The sequence below is a fragment of the Passer domesticus genome, chromosome Z, assembly GCF_036417665.1.
Source record: "Passer domesticus isolate bPasDom1 chromosome Z, bPasDom1.hap1, whole genome shotgun sequence".
NCBI lineage: Eukaryota > Metazoa > Chordata > Aves > Passeriformes > Passeridae > Passer > Passer domesticus.
In genome coordinates this window covers 42,009,241-42,031,585 of record NC_087512.1, presented here as the reverse complement: position 1 = coordinate 42,031,585, position 22,345 = coordinate 42,009,241, and the positions used below count along the sequence as shown (strand labels likewise).

Below are 22,345 nucleotides of genomic sequence, written 5' to 3'. Positions count from 1 at the left end.
GCTGTCTTGCAGCATTTTGTACACTTTCTCTAATATGCTTCCCAGAGGCAGCACTAAAAGTTTGGCTAATGTGATCAGCAGTGCCCTGTAGTGGGACTGTTCAGGCTGGCTGTGTCCTAGGCAGCACCAGCTGTTTTCTCACAAAGGCCACCCCTAAACTTCTCTACTGCCAACACTTGACATGTACACCCAATACTCTTATCTTAAATTCTCACATCCCAGTAACTTCATCCCAAAACTTCTTCTATGGTTGAAGCAATTCAGAAGAGGAATTACTTGAACACAATCATCTTCATATTCAAGAAATTGTTAAGGCTGCTAACTGAAAAAAAATGGCTGCTCCAGGCATACTTTTGGGGCTAAGCCACAGTAAGTGATCACTGCGAACAGGACATGGTGAAGGTGCAGGAAGTTGGGTCCAGGATGCAAAGACCTCAATGCTGTTTATGTCTCCTGCCACTAGAAGGCTAGATCTGTTGTCTACACAAACAGAAAGTATTAAAGCCTCAAAGAAGTCTTCCATGTTCACAGTAAGGCCACATTTAATCCTGCATCTCCAAGTGGCTCTGAGATAAATTCTTCCTGTAAGATAGCCCTGGATCTTGAATAGAAGTAAGAGACTTAAGAGTCGGACAGGACTTCCCCAGTACCAGAGCATCAAGACAGAGCCTTCCTTATGTTGTTAATCCCATTGCAAAGAGAGCACTAGAGCATGGGTCAGGACCAACTATAATCTGGTGCAGTCAAGAAAGGATTACTGCTTCAGAAGTAAGTATTTATACCCTTACAGCTCTAGCCCAAAGGCCAGTAAAAAGCAGGTTCATTTGCTGCCATACCTTGCAGGAGCCTCCTACCCCAGTGCCATCCCAACAGGCAGTTCAGGATTTCAGTCAGTTGGACAGGTCATTTTTTACTCCATAGCATGATTTTCTCTGGTGCTTCCTCTGCACCTTTACTCTGCCACCCGAGTACTGACTAATCCCAGTAAAAAAAAAAAAAAACAAAAACAAAAACCAAAACAAACTGGAATTGCATTTGTTATTTCCAAAACGTTTTTAGTGATATAATCAGGTAGTTTACAGAAAAGCAGATGTCTGAAGAATTCACATTTCTGCCTCTGGCAGTACAGTGTATACTTCATTTTTTAATTAAATTACTCAAAAGGACACAAGTATCAGCAACTCATATCTTTGCAATCTTGAACCTATATTGAGTGCAAAAAAAATGTTTGCACTCCACAGAGGAGCATCTCAAAAGAAAGCATGAAATGCATCACAGACTTTCTGCAGTAAAGTTTTTAGTACTCCAAATATTTTCTTCCTTTCATACACAAGTACATTCTTTAAAAATTTGAAGCAATTCAGACCTCCATTTCATGCTTTTGTGTTATCTGGATGAGTATGATTATATAGTATCAATTAATAGAAATTTTAGGTAGTTGTAGTTTTGTCATCTGCTAGAGTGGTATTTGTTGGACTAAAAAATCAGAATTTTGGAGAACATATGGTGTTATTTTGGGCCATTTACCTGTATAATTTGATTACATTTTAAATATGATAATTTTCATGCATTAAACCAAATCTGTGGATGCCAAAATGCTAAGAATCTTCTCCTGTGTACACTGCTAGTCTTGTAATGTCAAGTTAAAGGCCAGGATAATGTTTGGATTTACAACATTAGAAAGCATTACCTACTATAGTTAATCTTCTTTTCTTCTCACTAAAATTTAACACAATGCATTTCTAATATATTATGAGCATCTTCCTCTTAAATCATCCTGCCAGTTTTTTTAAGAATGAAATCTTATTCTTAGTTCCCAATCAGTAGATAATGGATCCTTATAATGTTTGGATTTCCCAACACCCTCCCCTACCCTGCGCCCCATCTGAAGTTCTGAAACAGAGTAGTCAGATTTTCTGCCTTTTTCAGAAAACTGCACTGTAACTCCCTTTTTTATTTTTTGTCTATGAGCTACTGATTAGACAATACACTGAGCTGCACTAATAATAATAGAAGAGGATTTTATGTCAGGCAGAATGACATCCTTTTAAGGCATAACCTGAATTAAAAAAATACTGGAGAATATTGAGGATTCCCAGCAAAACAGAGTTCCAAATTTCCATAATGAAATGTGGAGCATCCTATCAAAAATTACTTGTAAAAACTGCCGTTGCCATTCTTCCAACACTTTAGTGACAACCTTTTAATCATTTCATCTCCTCCAGTGCTTCTGCTGTTAGTGCTGATTTATTTTGTTCTTACAGCTTAAAAGGTTAATGTTTTGTAATTCATTAAACTAATGGAAGTTTAAGTTAGACATCTGCCTCTATAAGCTAAAAATAGCAAGGAGTTAGTGAACAGTGCGCAAAATCAAATATATTAGCAACAGCTTTTATCCAGTGGTAAAGGTCTTCATGAAGATAATTTAATCAGTCATCCCCTAGTCCATTTCAAAGCTGAATATATCATATATAGCTAGTTAGTGCCACAGGACTAAAACGCATCAGCCCAAAACTCAGATGAGTGCCACCCTGACACTGAGCAATCTTCCATAAAAGAAAAATACGACCACTTTCTTCTCAGTGGCTGTTTACAGGGATTCACTTTGATCAACAAGAATGTGTGTTTAAAGTAGTATAAAGTTGTATTTGGTTTTTTTAATTTAAAAAAATTGCCTCTTATCTGTCAGATCTGGGTGGAACATCCTTAGGAAGTAACAAGATTATGCAAATCAAAGTAAATGTGAAGATGTCCATGTTCATTACTAAAGTCAGCTTTGAACAGATCGGTCTATAGACCTGAGGAACAATGGCATCAAAATACTAAAAAAGGCTGTGAAAGTCAGACTCCATTGAATACAAACAAATTTAAGGATTAATTGCATAGGGGTGAGTGGAACCAGTGTCAAAACACAGAGATATCTGAACTGTGAGGTTGCAAAACCATTCACCCAAGTTGCACACAAATGAAGTTAAGCAAATCATATCTGTTTTCGGAAGAAAAATGTGCAGAGATCTGTAATAAATATCTATGTAGAATAGGGAAGTGCTGACTATCCCACACTGCTGAGACCTCAGCTGCTTCCTGTTATATACACACAGGTGTACATTGGGCATATGCAGCTCTGAACTCTGTTTGGAAATCAGGAAACTCACAAGGCAGTGGGAAGAGCTTAAAAAAAATCCTGAGTAGCTTGATAACTTCCCCAGGCTGTAAATCCTGAAATGAATATTAAAATGGTAAGATACTGATATTGGCAAAGAGGTTAAGTGATGTAACCTGCTAAGGCAGGAACTTACTGAAAGAAAAATGAGCCAGATTGGAAACAATGCTTTAAAGTTTGTAAAATAGTAAAAATAATTTATTATCTAGTGCTTGAGAATCAAAGAACCTACCTATAATTTCCTTGACCTATTTTTACTTCTCCTTTTGTACCCTAATGATCTTAAATTGCAGCAGCCCAACCACCTCCAAAACATCCTTACTGAACTTTCCAGAAAGCAGTAGAGTCCCCTGAAGTCATCAATGGCTCCACTGCATACAGCATGAATATAAAAAAAAATTATGTCAAAATAAGCAACTCACTGAGCAAAGAGCAGCTTTTTTTTTCTCCCTGAAAATATAACCTATTCATATTGACAAGGTGAAACCTGACAGATGTGAAAATACAGTACAGTAGCATTAAAGCAATAGCTCTGAGTAGACCCCTATCGGCCTCTCAAATCTGAGGGACATTACTGTCTACACAGCACTGACAATTAAGATGCTTGCAAGTGAGCTTGTAAGTAATCATCTCTCAGGAGGGAGTTCATTACTGCAGTGACAGACAACAAAAATATCTTTGCTTTTATAAGCCTTCTCTTCGTCTCTCTCCAGAGAAAGATGCCACCAAACTGAGGGTGGTTTATTAGTGGTAATACAGAACAGGTTCAGGCATTATGTGTTAGTGTACCTGTTTTTAATTACAATTTAACAGGCTGGTCACAGAGATAAACACCTACTTTTTGAAGGTGATACTCCAGCTACAGCAAAAGTCTTAGACTCTTCCCAATCACAGATGTACACAATATAAATTTTCACTGGGAGCAGTGTCAGGGGCAACAGGATACAATAAACTGGATGTGAACTAAGGGAAAAGGCTTGGGTCTGCAGGCTGGCATACTCCATATTCTTCAGTATATGACTAAATGAGCTTGGTGTCAAAAACATGTTTTAGAATCACAGTATTATTTAGGTTCGAAGAGATCCTTGAGTCCAACAGTTAATCTAACGCTACAAAGTCCACCACTATACCATATCCTTTAAGTGCCATGCACCTTTTATTATCAGAAAAGAGGCAGTAATAAAGAAAATCTGTTCGACATGGAAAGACTGCCTTAGTAATTAAACCACATAAAGTCTTCAAAACAACTTAAAATATTTTAGAAAATCCACAACATGGTGATGTTATCTTCTTTCCTCATCGCCTCCAATTTGCATCGAGTTTGTTTTTTATCACCAGTAAAAGACACATCACTAAATTTTAAATTGTTTTAATTCAAAGCAAATTAATGTATCACCAAAACACTGCCAAATGCTTCCGCAGTTCCCCACTGGCAAGACATTTTGTGTGCTCTGGAAACAGAGATTGCTTCACAGACCAGCACAGCCCCTGGGGCGGGGGGGGAAGTTTTCTGTGTCTAGTTAAATACAATTTAACAGTATGCTTTTCCTTAGGCAAGTTCCACCTTACCACCACTTATACTTACTTGGAAAAAAGAACAACAATTTGGCTTTGCAAGCAAACATATTTCATAGGGCAAGTATTATACCAGCATACATGGCTCAACATTAAAATAATAAATCCTTTCCAGCAGAAAAATGAAGAAACTGCTTCTTCATAATCTGAAATCACATCTCTGTGTTTTGCTCATGAGAACAAAGTTTACAGGCATAAGTTGCACATAAAGGGTTTATTTTAAATGTTTTAAGGATAGAGTTACATCATAATTATAAAAATTACTTACAGAATTAAGTAACAATTTAAAGTGTTTATACTTCTAAATGCAGAGAACAGGGAACTGTCTACATTGTTCAAAATAAAATAAAAATAAAGAAACCAAGCTCTAAAGATGAATTCATTACCTAATTTAAAAATGTGAACACGAAGACCTCTGAACTATACACATACCAAGAACCATCCAAATTGCACTAATGATGTAAAATACAAAAAGCACAGCATTTTCAAGGAACCAGAAACTGTTTTTACCATAATTCTTTTCCCTGATGCAACTAGACAATTCTCTCTGAAGACAAAGCCCCTAAGTTTAAACAATCCATTTAAAGAATGCTTCTACCTATTCCAACAAAAAGGGTTTTCCCCATCTCTACTCCAACATAGTTTAGGGTTTGGCACTCAAAAGAAAGAAGAAGAATGTAGTGTTCTGCTATTCAACTGAAATTTTATTTTTTTCTTTAACAGAATACATGGTCCCTTCAAATGCTGTATGACACATACAACTGGAAAATTACCTTCCGTTGGCACTATGCTCGTCTCACCGGTGCATTTAATCCTACTAACAACCATTAAAACAGCACAATAAGCAAATTCACAAAAAACTGAACACAAAATAAAAACAGAACAAAACAAAAACCTAAACATTTTAACATGCAACTTTAGTTTGTTACATTGAATGTTCTAACCCTCTAAGCATGCAAAAAAGGATGGTCTGCATTTAAGTTGGTTTGTTTTTTTTTCCCTTTTAAGTTTTACATGGCAGCCTGACATCACGCACACGCACACACACAATATACAACAATACTACAGCAGGTAAATGTGAAAGGTGAATAACTTTTATACAAAGATCCATGGCTTGTGCCATCACAAGCCCTATGTGATTTTGGAAAGTAATGTTGAACCCCTAGAACAAGGAACCAACATTTAGTTACCAGGGTAACGCAAGCACTGCATGCAGATCTGAAACATGAGCCTAAAACAAAGCCCAAAGCAGATGGGCAGGGAGTGGAATTAGTCTCAAGCCTCAAAACTGTGGTTTAAGCTACCAAAAAAAAAAAAAAAAACCAAACCCAAAAAACCAAACCAAAACAAAAAAATCCCCAAAAAAACCCCAAGTGAAAATATCCACGCAACAGACAAATGGGGACATCCAAAAATGACAGTGAAATTTACAGTTTGTAGATTATACTCTTAATTGTCAGAATACATAGTGTATTCAATAGGCTTGCAGAAAACCCACAAATGCAAGCCTAATGCTAGAAGTGTTCCAGTAGACCTAAACCTCAGATATTTCAAAACAAACCTCTTATTCCTCAGATATGTAGCCCCAAGCTCAGTGTACTAGGTAATCCATGTATCTTGTGTGTAATTAATACACTCACTCATTCCTATGCCACAAATATCGACTTGGGCTCATGGAGCCAGGCTCAGCTTTGAGATTTACATGCAGGACTCTTAAGAGTCAATAGAAAACACAACAGATCTGCAGGATGATAACACTGTATTGCAAATCTGCTCACTTTGTTCAAACACAAGAAACACTTACGACTCAGGTACTTACTGCATAAGGACTGCATCGAGAAGCTATTCACTGAAAGACAATAGCCTGCCTTTGGTTGCCCATGATGAAATACTGGACATAATGCAATATAGTAGCAATGGACAAAGAATTAAGGTATCATATTTATACGGAGAGTATTTATTACCATTCAACAGCATAATGAGGCACAAGCCTTAAGGCTAAAATATGAAATCAGGCAAAAAAATGGACAGAAAGGGGCTTAAACCACTGAGTCTTCAGTATCAGGAATACCCACAACAGAGGTCATTGCACCTCTGTCCTCTGATTAACAGCTCCTGCATTCTTCCACTAATGGCACACAGCTGGATATCAGGGTATTTGTTCCTTCCATCAACAGTGTTAACTGTCTTCACATTCTGTACTTCTGTGAAGCAGTTATTTGAAACTTGCAGAGCTCTGCCTTACTGTAACATGACAACCTTGTTGCTGTGCTGCATTGTTGTTCCAATTCCTTTATTTTTTAAAGCTGCCACACTTAAGGAAACCCTAATTTTAATTTACAACTATCTTGCAAGATTATAACCATGAAAAGATTCTGCAGTTGTGGGCTGCTATTTACATCCACAATCTAATGCAGATGACTGAACCACTGAGACTGCCTTATAGCTTCCATTAGATAGTACACCACTGGCATGCAGAACTCTAGTGTTCATAGAATGAAATTAATGTTAACAGCATACCTCAAAGCAAGTACAATGTACACCACAAAAGGCAACAACAGGTTTAAACTGTAGATTTGTCCAGACACTCCTTAAGTGGAAAAGCCAGAAAAAGAATAAACTGGGAAGATGCCTTCTTGAACCGAAATTATTAAAAGCAAACCAAAACAAAGGAATGCAACGGACTGAGCAGAAGGCAATAAATGCTTCTCCTTCTCTAAAGTTACATCTTCACTGTAAAAGGACACCCCCTCCCACTTCCCTGGTGTGAGATTGTATTTACCATGTAAAATATTAACTACTGTTAGGCTTCTAAGTCCACACACAAACATTCAGGTTGCTAGGTTTTGATTTTAAATGAGACTACTGATGCCAATGCGTAGTCTAAAGTCTTTTGAAGTAGCATATATACTGTTAGAGTTGTGGCACCAAGCACTTGGGTTTTGCTAAGAAGTGTGTATAACAAACAAAGAAAGAAGTACAACATTTAGGATTGAAGGCAGCCTTGTTGCATGTATTTACTGGTTCCTACAACTTGTAAATATGGGCCATTAACCTGCATATTCTAATTAAGTGGTTATACAGATTAAATGTAATTTCATAGTTTAAAGCCTTTTCACTGAAAGGTGCGTAATCCAAACACTCGATATCCTACTGCCCTGTTGACTAGTAAAAATGCACAAGCATTTCCACGCACTGCAAGTTCTTAAAAAGCTAAATTTGAAATAAAGTGTAGAAACACAGCAGATTGATGTTACTTGGGTTAGGCACTCCTTGATACTGCACAAACTGTTTAAACCTTTCAGAAAAGTCACCTCTGTCCCAACCCTGAAGACAAGGACTGCCAGTATCCAAGAAATTAAATTTAATGTTACAAAAGAAGGCATATCAAAATATCAAACTACACTTGCATGTGGCAGTTGAACAAGTGAGTGCAAGATTGAAGAAAAAGTCAAAATCTATGAAAAAATTTAGATTAATGATTACAATACTAGATCAACTTTACACAGCTTGAATTTGCAGCTGTTCTTTGCTTTTAACTCCCTCCTGCCCAAACATACTGACTTCCTCCAAGAAAAGGAGTTCTCTTACACAAAATGTGTCATGTTTGTATTACTCAGAACAAAACAGTTTTGCTGGCAGAGATTGTGGGTTCGCAGGGACATTTAAGCTTTCGTTAAACTGGAAAGCAGTCAAGTCTTTGTGTCTACAAATTTTACATGTAATAGTTCCACAAATTTGGCAAAAGTTCATGATGACGTCTAGGATGTCTTCACCAAATCGTAGACATAAATATGGAAATCATCATCAAACTTGATGAAATAGACAGATGGTTTGGCTTCAACTTGATGAATGACCATGCCAGTCCTTTTTGAGCCATCTTCTTTGGCATATTCCACTTGTTTGCCTACCAGGCTGTCCACAACTTCACCTGGTTCCCGTTCTGCAGGAGGTGAATCATCTGTAACATAAACCCAGTATGCTTTAGTAGGCATTAATAAAATTCTGCCCTAAGGAAAACAACTGCATAGTTGTCTTTCAAACTCACACAAAACAATTAGAAGTTGTAAACAGATTCATTAATTTAATTCAGACAAGCATTTAACAATTGCCATGCTTGTAGAAAGTAGTTGCAGAAAAAATTTTCAAGCAATACTGTATTCAATTTTATTAAGACAAAGACAGCAGTTTGGTAAGAGATGTAAATCTTTGGCAGGAAGGTGTATGCACAAGTTGTAGAAAATGGCTGTAGACAGCTGAATTTAAGCAATGAGCAGAAAAAGGCATTGGACCTACTTAGCAGAAAGGTACCCTAACTTAACTTCCCTCTTCCCACACACATTATTCAAAGGTTCAATGCACTCATTTCACTACAACAGAAGCATCTCTTCTGAAATGGTAGTAGGTGTCAACTCCTTATTAAAAGGGACTTCTGACTCCATGTTTTTGAGTAATTTTGGTAAAGTCTGACTGTATTATTTTCCTCTCTGGCAAAACCTAACCAGACAATCTCTATGCTAAATCTGGATTATGAAAGGTGTGATTTGTAACATGCCAAGTGATTGAATACAAGCCAATCACAGAACACGATAAAGGGTAAAAAGTACTGTATGGAGAATTGGAAGCTAATCACATTTTCTTTCTCACCTCCTCTTCGATTCCTAGTTCAGATAAACTTGTAGTTTGTATTCTACTGGAAAACCTTCTAAAGCAATTGTAATATCTGATGTGGCTTTTATTCTGGAATTCATAAGCTTTTAAATTAGTAACTTAGTTACAAGTTTGTATTAAGAATCCCTTACAGAATCTACCCATTTTATTTTTAGTTTTGAGAGCTTTGAAAGAACTCTCAAAGGAGAAAAAAACCAGGGAATGAATAGACTGGCTTGCATTTGCACTTAGAAATTCTTGCAAACATAAGTTTTCTTTTTTTTGTTTCAGTTCCTCTATAAATGCATTGTCACACATAGTTATTATCCTCTTAGTATGAGTTTTATATGAAGAGTTTTTCTTGGCAAAGATGCAAGTTCAACTCCTACATTTTCATTAGTAGTGTAGGCCAAGTTTTAGTATCAGATCCAGCAATATATTTTCCCCTTACAAAAAGAAAAAAGGTTCAAGCAAATTATCTATTATTTGATCTCCTCACATGTGCAGAACCTATATTTGATAAGGGATAGTACCATAGAAATTTTATTTATAATATTATGGCAAGTGCCGCTAAATTTATGGAAGTATTTGCAGATATTCTAAAAGCTGATTTTGGAATAATACTATTCCAAAATACTAACATCCAGTTGTTGACTCAAAGACATGATTCAAAATATCTGGAAAGCATTCACATTCAGGAAAGGAAGCAAATACTTAGAAGTGTTTAGAAAAATCAGTAAACAATAATCCTTTGGCACGCAAAGAGGGTAAAGAGCACTAAAATCAATTAATATGTAAATGGAAAGAAAGCATATAAACCTTCCCTACTCTCAAGGTAGAAGAAGGCAAAGCAGACTTAAAATGCATTCCTAGTCCATTCTGATGGTTAATACAAAGAAGTTATTTTAATATTCAAGTCTGAAAGAGCTTGCTTTTTTTCTTTAAGAAGAGGAAGGTCACTTTTCTCCATTAACATCTGTGCTTCTTTCTTTAAAAGCATCAGAGATGTTGCTAGGGCCAGAGGAGAGAGTAATCTAAACACAGATCATTAACACAGAGATTATGCAAATAAGTGCCACTTCTTTATTCTGCCAGTAGATCATTACCAGTGGTGCATCTGCAAGAACATGACCTCAAACTCAACAAATTACTAATTGGATAACTGTAGTCATTGACCAAATAGTGCTTTGCATATGTATTAGTTAAAATTAATTTTATTTAAATCCCAAATGGCTTCTGTCAGAAAGGGTTTTGTTACGCAGGAGAAGTAAACTCAAAGTATTCTTTATAATCTCTTTCTTTGAACTATCTAAATCTCTAGAATAATACTGATGCGTGAAAAGCCTCCTAAACTAATAGAAGTCCTGAAGAAGACTACTTCATCCAAAATGAGAGGAAAAATACTAAGATGAAATCTTTTTCTTACTAGTGTTGCAAAACCTGAGAGAAAATTAATTTTGAAAAAATAAGTATTTCTTTCCCACAAGCAACTACTGAAGAAGTTTTTCATACTGAAGGCACAGCTCAGTGAAATTGTTCTTACTATATCAGTTTGACCCAAAATATTCATTCCCACAAGAACTGCTTCAGAGACACAAATCAAGAGCCAACTCCATACGACATGATATTTCTGTAAGAAAACAGCAGTGGAAGACTTCTGGCCTGTCATTTTCCACTAAAAACCAAAATGTAAAGTCTTTCACAGTAGTATACCCATATTTTCAGCAGAGTTAAGATTAATTATGAAAAAGTGTTACCTGCATATGTCACTGCTAAGAAAAGTTAAATAGAACATCAACAGATGTTCTTTCTTGTACTACCACATTTGTTAAAGAAAAATTACATGGAATATCAAATATAATGCTTATTTGTCAGCTCTCTTGACCATAAATAAACTACAGCTAAATGTTTAATACAAAAAGCTGCCAAAGGAAAACAGTAACTGGCCTACTTACTTGAATCAGGCATAATGCGAAGGTCACCTTCTTTATAATCATCTAAGAGCTGGTACATGTACAAGACGGGATCTTTCTCGTAGGTAATATAAAACCATGTGTTCATAATAGGAGCTCGAGCCAAAACCATCCCCCTCCATTCATCTTTTGAGCCATCCTCTGTCTCAAACATATGTTCCACAGCTTTACCAATCATTGTGTCTGCCAGGTGGGCATCACTAATTCGAGACGAAGCTGAAATGACAGCATTTCAGAAATTCATTCAAAAGTACAGTTATGTATCTTTGTAAAAATAATCTTTATGCTGATAAATGCACAAATCTGACTGGCAGATAGTAAATTCATACACAAAACAAAACAGTGTCCATTCCGGGGAGTTTAGTGCTGCAGATCTAAGAACTTCAGAATGTTGTTAAAATAACAATGAATTATTCTACTCCCTGTGATTAAGCAATCACAATGCAAGGTAACAAAAGATCAGTTGAGCAGCAAGAACTCTGAACTTGAATTACTGGACAGGGAGAGGCAGAAACAAAAGGCCTATCTCATGGCAGTTCTATGATGTTATTAATTCAACTTTGGGATTTGGTTCCTCATAATGCCACCCTACACACTGTAACCAATTCCTTTGCAGTTAGAAGAAGCAACAGCTTTTTCTATTTACACACTGGTGTTTACTTGAGTACATATCAAACTTGGTGGATTGAAAAACCTGCAGTTTAACAATCCAAGAACTAATTCTGAAAAACAAAAAACATTATTACTAAGTAGGTTACTTCACTTAGAAAATGTCCTCCAGCCATTATTATAAGTACATGGCAGTAGTACAAGAAAAAATGTAACCTTGTTAGTGTTAGACACAGAAAATAGACAATACAGTCTAGATGGCTTAGAGTTGAAATTTTAACAGAAATATCAATGTTAATCTGAAAACTACAGAATGTACTGCATACTACTTAAACAAGAAGACAGCAATTGCACTCACTAGCACCATCAAAATTTAGTGGAATAGAAAAAAAATCAAAGCATTCAGATTACTTGACATGACAGAAAAATGAAACTGACCAGTAACATTTAAGTAGTCACAGGTTATCTTGGGGGAAATCTGGAGGGATTAGTGGAAAACATTTGGTGATAAATGACAGCCAATATGTATTTTTATTTAGGAGAAAAACCCCAAACACTTACCAACTCTGTCTGGAAGAACTTCAAGTGCTGAAACTCTTTCATCTTTGTGAAGTTCTAGTCCATACACACAATCAAATCCATCATACTTTATGAGATAGAGTGAGGGATTTACAGGAACTTGATCAAGAACTGTGCCCTTCCATTGTGTTACAGGTCCGCTTCCTTCTTTCCATCCGTGCTGTATCCTGCAGCCTACAATATTTCTTCGTGGCTGAGAAATAGGTTTGCTTGGTCCCACATTGTTTCTATGTTTTCTGTACACAGATACAAACATTAATATTACACACGTACATATATATTCTACTTCAGAAAACAGCTGTATGCTTTTACATGACAATATATTTTACAGCTTAGCACGCTTTATTCTAATTAGGTCATAAAGCTTATCACACTTTATTGGAAAAAAATACCATACTTAAAAGTAGTGACACATTTTTGACATGCTGTATAAGGTCAGTTTCCCAGCAATAAATTCTAAATGTAGTTTGCTTAAGCCAAAATAACTATTCTATCCCTTGCTACATTGAATGTCCAAAGTGAAACTCACCTGATCAAATCTCAAAGCACAAGGTTAGCTGGCAGTATTACAGCTTTACTACCTTGTTACTCTCTGCAGAACAGTAAACAACTCCTTCCCAGAAGGAAAACACCAGTGCAAGTATTATACGGCTGACAGAAATTCTTTCAAAATGTTTGTTTTCCCTAAAACAGACCTGTTTTCACCTGAAGAAAATTTTGGCTCCTTCATTTACAAGTAATTTTGACTCAAAGTAGTTTTAAAGACACATGACAGCAACAACACTTTCGTATTTAGTATGGAAAATGAAAAACTACATTTAATGTAAATAGCCAGAGATGGGATACTACTTTATGTGGAAAACAGATCAAGTAACTTTTTTGTCCTTCTGATATTTCATGGAATTGACATGAAAAGTCTCTCTGGTAAGTAACAGTTACTCTTGTGATGAACTGTAATGTAAGATATTTGACAGTTCTAAATTACTGAAAGTGTTATACAAGTTTTGTTTTCTCCAGTTATTAAAAACACAGTTTTGAACACAAATGGAAGAAACTAAGGGGCATTATGACAATATACAAAATTCTCCTGCATATTAACTAGTTGTAAAACAAATTTTTGGGCTACTACTTGTAGCACACATCATTTCAATGGTAGTAATATATACACACAACTAGCTTAAAAGTGACATCTAAAAGACGATCAGTTGCAGAAGGCAATATTGTTCCTTAGATTAGAGATAGTGATCAAAGAAAAAGGTCTCCAGATATGATTAATGCTCTCATAGAAGTCCCCATATGATTCAGAAAATACAGATAACAATCATACCACTGAAATCCTGGAAGCAGTATTTCAGAATAATACACTCACAATATGATATTGGACTGTTTAACACTGTATCATAACTGTAATCATAACTATTAAAAACAAGATACAGAATTAACTTCAATAGGTGTCCCACCTTCAGACTTTAATTCACCATGAAGACCTTAGCAAGGGTGTTTTCAAATTTGAGGTTTTCAAAGATTAGACTGCAGTTTTGCATTCCTAACCTTGACAGCACAGATAACTGGAAGAGGTTGGAGTTCCTATATAAAGAGAAACTCTCCCACAGAGCCGCTTCTAATTTTATGCAAAAACTAGAATGTATTTTCAAATTCTAGCTATGCTCAAGTATATATATCTACATGTTTCTAATTGTAGTAAGTGTCAGTAATAGCTTACTGTAACAAAGTAAGTTCAGAGATCTGGTTCTCAGCACAAATTGAGTTTGTTTTGTATTCAATTCATTTACATACTTCTAATGGAACAATGCTTCATTTTGAAGGGAATAAAAACTACTAGAAATAAAAGAAGTTTAAACTGGCATTGCTTTGTCTGGTTTAAGCAGTTTATGTTGCTCATCATTTCATCTTTGCAAAAGATTATAGTTCCATTGATATCCAACCTCACAGTCAACTTTACTTTCTACCTACAAAGAATAATCCACTTTAATATTTAATTTGGAACAATAAGGTAAAAAGCTTTACACTCATTCTAAAAAAAAGATGGAAGAAAACAACATAACTGAATTCAAACAGGTTTAAAATGCCTCATAGAGCAAGGAGCATTAGGAATTTAATTACAAATCAAGTACCCGCTATGTGAACTTGAAGTTCAAAGTTTTTTTGAAGGTTGCATTACTGAACAACTGCTCACTTCTCATTTGAAGCAGTTCATACTCTAAGAAATTAGATATTCAAACTAGTATATTACCAAGGAAAACCTACTTCTTGCATCTGAACATGGTAAGAAAGCAAGCAGAAGTTTCTAACTATTAATAAGTTATGACTGTACCTCCATGCAAGACAACTAAGTAACCAATTCTCCTTTCCTCAACAGCGTGTCATTTTTGTAATAAATCAAGTTACACAGAGAATCTTCTATGATGTTCTATCCAGAAGGTCCAACACAATTTTTCCTTCTCTTTCATTATAACAGCCTTTAAAATTTCCATAGACATTTGCTCTTGAATATTTGAAAACAATTAGACATGTAAGAAATGAAGCCTGGATTAAAAGAAAATAGGATGTCCTGGAAGTAGTTCTTGACACATCAGATACATTCTCATTGTAAATGGCCTTTTGATTCCCAAAAGTTTCTGATCCTCTTCTTTATCTTGCAAGCTGTAAGCTGTTAAGTAAAACCTAATGCAAAAAAGTTACATTATCAGAACCAGATACTTTGGAAACATTCTAAAGACTACACAGCCAGAAGGAAACCTGCCCAGATGTTAAAGCTGTGCTTATATGGTCCTTACACAAAGTTTAATTTGGCTACTGCTACCTGGGAAACCAACATATTTCAGAACTGCAGAGGACTGGTAGCAGCCATTACCATTGTGCTTAAAACACGAACTAGCATTTAGAAAAATAGGAATGGTGATGCCCAGTAACCTATAAAGTTACCCATTTAAGTTTTATTGTTGATTGTTTTTTATTGTTGATCGTGTCATCTCAGAAAAAACACCACAAGGAAAAAAAAAACCCAGAAGGATGAAAGAAAACCACACCTCTCAGATATGCAAAACACGCACAACTGTGAAAAAATGGATTAAAAATGATAAAACATTATAGAAGCAGTACAGTAGCAGTAGTCAGTATGTTTTCAAATCTCTCATGGTACAAAACAGAAATGTTATTGAAAACAGGATACAAAACTTAATACAACTGTGACTTTATTAATGTCTATGACTAATAACATAATGGTGATCTGAGAATTGTTAACTACTTTTCACAATATTCAGACTATGAGGCATGTTAATTAAGACAGAATTTTTAAAGTACATTATATACTCCCTCAAAAGCAAAAAAAACCATTAAGTTATGAATTTCAGCTCTGGGTGCTGCAGAAGCCAAGAGCATGTTACCTAAAGTGGTATCAAAATTTCAAAATGTTTAAGTTCAATTGTAGTTAAATTGGAATTATAACCTAGATGTCCAAGTCTCTGAATTGCTGATTACAAGAAATCTGGAGAGCTATGAAGAAAGGATTGTTTCATACCTGTGCTAGATCTTGCACTATTCTTACACACTAAGCGTGGAAAAAATGACATCTGTTAGTTTATTGATTGATCTGATGCCATGTTGGCAGAGATCACCACTACTCACTGACAGAGCGCTTGGAAAAACTGTTCTATAACCACTGGAACAATCTCCAAAAGGCTGAACAGTTGTGGGCCCTTCTTTCTTTTAAAGAAAAGGGTATTGTCCGACAAATAGGTAACTACTATTTAAAGAGTTCATAAGGCTCATCCACACTGCTCATTCTTTCACAACCTCACTTACTGAGTCATGCCTTTCTCCTTCCTCTGCCACAAACCTTCTGAAACAAACCTTTAAAATCTCAATGGCCTTTGAGTACCAGTAGGCTTCTTTTTCATTTTCCTTAAATGAGGACATAACTAAATAAATAGCTAAATCAGTGACAAAGTATACGTTCCTAACTCACAGTCTATCCTGCTGGCTCAGAGTAGCATCAGCATACAGTATTACATCACATTCATATCCTACTCATTTATGGTAAACTATGAACAATGCATACTCCACCTCATTCTCAGACAAGTCAGTAAGCAGCACACAAAAAGCCACCTTGGCTTGGTACAAAAAAACGTTAACTAAATAATAAAAAATTGAACTAGGCTAAATCAACAAAAACTAAGCTGGATGTTTAATTTAAATACCTCAAAATTATGTCACTTAGGATCAAAACTTCTTATGTCCCACAAAAGCTTTTATGCTAACAAATTTACAGCCTGTTTAGTTATTTAAGTAAGTGTATATTAACACAACAATAAAGACAAATCTAGCCACCCTCAAGTACAAAAGGCAACCCACCTCTGATAGTCTTCCCATCATACACTCCTTTCTCTGAGCGGTTGAAAGAGAACAAGAGAAATTAAAGTTTAACCAACTCTACCTGCCCCTAGACAAAAAAATGTTTCTCTTTGCCTTCTATGAAGATAGACAAGAATGGATAATGATGAGCTGGTGGAAGGCATCAGAGAAGTTTAACATCAAGTGTTGTCTCTGGGAAACAGTTAACACTGTTAATAGTGATTAACTAGATTAATTGTGGAAAATACACCGGCCAAACAAATTGCTTGTGATTGACACACACTATACGACTTTACACTTACAAACAGCTAGTAACATTTTAAGTTTCCCACTTACCCAGCTTAGATTTCTCTCACCAGATACAGCGAGATATGGTATCTTGCTGCATGACATTAAGACCCATTATATCCAGAAGGTTATCTCTGCTTTCATACAGCTACTCACCAGTGTTCAGCTGCTACTATTTAAAACGTTGAAGACGGAAAAATACATGCCATGAAAGTGTAGCAAAAGCAGGTATCCTTCCTTCATATACTAATAGCAGCTTCCTTACGGAAGTATTTCAGTACATCCTTTATTTTTAAAAAATGAAAAATCTTTTCCAATACTACAGTTACAGTGCACACATGATTAGATATATCTGAGATTCCTTCCCAACTGGACTCTTAGTAAGGATGATTTGCAGTTTTTTTGACCTGGTGACTGCATGAACTCTGTGCCAGAGAACAGACATCCTACAGTAGACGTGGGTAAGCTCAGACTTGAAAATCCTTCTCTACAGATTCCAGAAAGAATTTCAAAATTGTATTAAAAAAATATAATGTTAACAGTCATTACAATGTTTACAACTTTATCTGTGGGGCTTTCTTTCCTACTGCCCTCCTGAAAGGATTAGAAGTCTGACTCTATACACATATACAGACCGAATATTATTCCTCAATCTTCAAGAACAGAGTGGAACAAAACAGGTATATTTCTAGAACAGTATGTCCAGTTACTGAGAGCTATTCTTTAGTAAATACATTAACAACTTACTTGTGGGATGTTCTTTTCTTCATCATGCTGGCAGACACTCCTGCATGACCTACAATGTAAAAGATGTTGGAATTACGAAAAATAATTTAAAGACTTACATAAAAGCCATCATATTGAATGTCAAAATGTAAAGAATCCAAACACATCATGTTATGACTGATCAGTGACCTGCTAAAATGGGAAAAGGGTCTAGAGAGGTAGACATTAGCTACCTGCACATGAAGCTGTGGTGGGCTGACTTTGGCTGGATGTCAGGTACCCACCAAAGCTGCTTTATCTCTTCTCTCAGCTGGACAAGGGACAGAAAATACAACCAAACGTTGCTGGGTCAAGAGAGGGTCAAGAGAGGCATCACAGGCAAACCAGGCTTGACTCGGGCAATATTAATTTATTATCAAGCAAGTCAGAGTAATATAAAGAGAAATAAAGCTGAATCTTAAAAATACCTCCCTTGCAGCTCTCCCTTCTTCCTGGGCCTAACTTCACTCCAAATCTTTTTCTATCTCCTCTCTCCCAGGTGGACTGGGAATGAAGGTGCAGTCAGTCAATCACATGTTGTCTCTGCTGCTTCTTTCTTTCTCCTCAGGGTTAGGGTCAGTTCTCCCTCCTCAGGGGAAGGACTCATCTTACTTTTTCCCCACTGCAGTGTGGGGTTCCTGCCACAGGAGACAGTCCTTCAAACTTCTCTAATGTGAATCCATCTCAGGGGCTACAGTACCTAACAAACAGCTCCAGTATGGATCTCTTCCACAGTGTGCCATTCTTCTGGAACAGGCTGCTCTGCAGTGAGCCCCCCACAAGGTCACAAGACCTGCTCCAGTGTGGGCTCTTCTCTCATGGGGTCACAGGTCCTGCCAAGAAAACTGCTCCAGTGCAGACTTCCTGCAGGCTCTCAGATTAGTCAGGTCCACTTGCCCCAATGTAGGGTCCTCAATGCACTGCAGGGGCACAGATGCTTCAGCATGCTCTTCACCACAGACTGCACAGGACCCTCTGCTCCAGTGCCTGAAGCACCTCCTCCTGCTCCTTCTGCAGTGACCTTGGTGTCTGCAGGGCTGCTACGCTCACACAGTTTCACTCCTCTCCTGCAATTGCTGTGGGGCAGAATCTTTCCACTGTTCTTATATACAACATGCCACTGGCATGTGACAGGCTCTGCTTTGGCCAGTGGCAGGTCCATCTTGGAGCCGGCCAGCACTGGCTTTCTTGGACACAAGAGAAGCTTCTAGCTACTTCTCACAGAAGTCACCCTTGCACCCTCCTGGCACCCTGCCACCCAAACCCAACAGAGAAGCTCAGTGATGAACATAATGAGTGACAGTAACTATTAAATGGAAGCTAAACTAAACACAACTGAGACAGCAGCTGCAATGGTCAATCAGCAACAATAGTGAATTGACAGGCTGTTTTAAACTTTCATCCTTGAGTTAAAAAAGCAGATGCCAATACACATCATCCTGAGTTAGCCAGACTAGCACTACCTGTGCCTAACACAGCACATAAAACTAAAAATAAACAAAGTTTTACTGAGAGAAGAGCACTGCACTCAACCCAGTGAAAATTTGGGATGAATATGAAAAATTGAAAGCTTTTAATAAGATGAGATGAGGAAATGGGAAATCAGGCTTCTGCTGGCTGTTAGAAAGCTGCTTATGAGGAACCACGAAGAATTCAGCAGAGGAAATATGCAGGAACAAAATGACAGAAAAACACTTTCAAAAGAACTCTGCACATAAAAGGTAATGTGCATAGGTAGAAAAATCAAAATTAGTTATTAGAATGAAAACTTCAGCCTCAGATCACAGTCAAAAGCCACCCGCACAGGGATCATTTACTGGGGTTGACTGAAACAGCCCCTGATAAACTGATGGTGACTACACAGCCAGAAGATATCAGGCCTTGGTCCTGATTCTCCCTGTCTTCCTCACTATACTGCCTTTGAATAGTATGGAGATCTAAAATTTCTTCACAGTAGCTTGTTTCGGAGTGTTTTGGATTTTTTGCTTCTAGGTTGTCATATCTAAAACAATCTGGTCACAGTGCTGGACTGAGCCATGTATAACTCTAATGCTTCATGTTTATGCACAAACATGCCTAGAATTTTAACTAGGAATGCTTAAATTAACACTTGCAGAGAAGTGCTTTAATTTCTCTCTAAGCCTAAACAAACCAATGCTTTTCAATTTACAGTATGTGCATGTTCCAAGCATATCTAAAATTATATACCTATCAAAGAGAATCACACAGGAGTCAAGCAGTGACAGTACCAATAATTTTCAGTCTTCATAAGTATTTTAATATTTTAATTTTTGTATGCAAAATTAAGAGGGCATACACAAAGTTACAGAAATGGCAGAATTAATATAATTAATTAATAATTAAAATAATCTTATGTTTAGTATATTCAAGCTTGCATCAGATCGTCAGAAATCTGCATTTCCAATAGTAATGATATCTGAAATTTTCCTAATTTTTAAAAATTGGGCCTTGTCTGTCAATTACTGTAGTAAAGATCCTACTTGCAACTTTTGACTGTTACAAAACCAAATAATTGAGTATTTGTAAGAACTTAGCTGGAAAAACAAAAACAGCATCACAAAAAGTTTGATCAGAAACCTGTAAGACTTTAGGACTTTATTACAACCTGTAAAAAAAACTTTCTAAGCATAATTTCAGTTATGTCCCTTTATATGAGGCTGTGTTCTACTGATATATAATAAAACACATTTTATAAAAAACATGGTGATGTTTTATTTTAAAAACAGTAATTTCTTAAAATCCAAGAACTGTTCTTACAAAACAGAGAAACTTCATCACCAGAAGATGAATATATGTACTTAACGTTTTACATTTCCAGCTAATGAGAGAAAAGTTAGATTTTGGCTGAAGTAGCTCAAGTAAAAACACAGCAAAGCAACAGAATGGTGCAGCACAAGAATTTGCTTTCTGTCCACCTCTCAAGGATTCTGTAACCTGTAAGAAGGGAGCTATGAAGGATTTATCTTTCAAAATCAAGAACAGAAACACTAGACTGACATGGAAGGAAGATTTATCACAACATTTGCAATAAGTACAGAAGAGAAATTATGCCAGTCTCTATCAATGGGATTTTGCTGTTTGCTAAGTTTGCGCTTCAGGATTTTCGAATTGTTCACTGATGTAATGAGCTCTATACCAAAGACATCATGAACAACTAAGTACTACTCTCATCATCTCTTAAGAGAGCTCCCAGTTTAATATATGAAGTAATGGCATTTGGATGTTTAATAAATATATCAATAGCAAGTATATGAAGATCCTAGATCTTGTACTAACCAAATGCCAATTTGCCACAATTTGCCCTCCTAATTTGCACAGTCTGAATTCAGATAGGTCTCATAGAGATGTAAACTCCTTTTAAGGATGTATCAGGTTACACTATTGAATCGCTTGGCTACTGTAGTGGGTCTAATGCTGGCCAAATGCAGTGCACCCACTAGAATTACTTACTCATTTTCTGCTGTGAGATAAGGATTAGGAGGAGAGCAAAGCAGGCTCAAGCTTTAAAGAAAACTCTATTAACAGAATTAAAAGAAAAATAATGAGAAATCAGACTAAACCTTCAGAGCACTTCTCCTCCCACCACACCCTCTTTTCTTTTCCACTGACAATGTATAGATAAAGCCTGGGACTTTCAGTCAATTTACCACCTCTAAAATAGTCTTTCCTCAGTTCTCTAAGGGACAGGAGTCTCTCTTGCCATGCCATGGAGACTTCTCCACAAGAAACAGTTCTTTCATGGCTTTAATTTTCACAAATAGCAGCTGCCTGGAAACCTGCAATCATGAAGTCCCTCCCATGTTTTGGTATCCTTTTCCATAACTATCACCATGGACGAGTCATTTCAGCTTATTGGGGTACAGTTTTAAGGATGAGTTGTTCTAGTAGAGAAACAAAAGTTCTTTTATCTGTGTAAACAGAGGTTTTCTTCTTCCATCTCTGGGGCAAAGTTTCTCATCTCGCTTATCTCTCTCTATTCAAGCTACTTCATCTGCTTGCTTTCAGCACTGGTGCCTCTGCTTGCTGTGGCTAGAATGCTACATCCCCACAGTGCATTCCATGAGTTACAGGAAGACAAAAAAAAAGTCTAATGTATCAATTATATCTTCACCATAGCCTTACAAGAGAATTTCAGCCCAAGACTAAGGCATCTCCTCATTCTGTTCCCATCTGGGATTTGACTCCCTCTTTACTGACCTTGGTGTCTCTATGTTGTTTTCTCTATGTGTCTTCACCTTTTCCTCTTCTCTCACTTGAGAGAGGATTGGTGTCTGCAAGTTTCATCTGTACACTAAAAATGTTAATATCTTGCCTGGGCCTGTGGATAGCCATATGATCTTTGCCAGGC

General features: G+C 36.6%; 1 protein-coding gene across 3 annotated transcripts in view; it reads right to left on the bottom strand.

The window, feature by feature from the left end:
- Positions 1 to 4,933: 4,933 nt before the first annotated feature.
- The window catches only part of SPIN1 (spindlin 1), a 60,260-nt gene continuing 42,848 nt past the window's right edge, over positions 4,934 to 22,345 (bottom strand). For all 3 annotated transcript variants that reach the window (XM_064405660.1, XM_064405659.1, XM_064405661.1), the window contains exons 3-6: positions 17,959 to 18,007; positions 12,532 to 12,785; positions 11,344 to 11,577; positions 4,934 to 8,699 (exon numbers count right to left, since the gene is read on the bottom strand). In XM_064405660.1, coding sequence (XP_064261730.1) covers positions 8,500 to 8,699; positions 11,344 to 11,577; positions 12,532 to 12,785; positions 17,959 to 18,007 — 737 coding nt within the window. In that variant the 3' untranslated portion in view covers positions 4,934 to 8,499. The remainder of the gene's footprint in view (positions 8,700 to 11,343; positions 11,578 to 12,531; positions 12,786 to 17,958; positions 18,008 to 22,345) is intronic.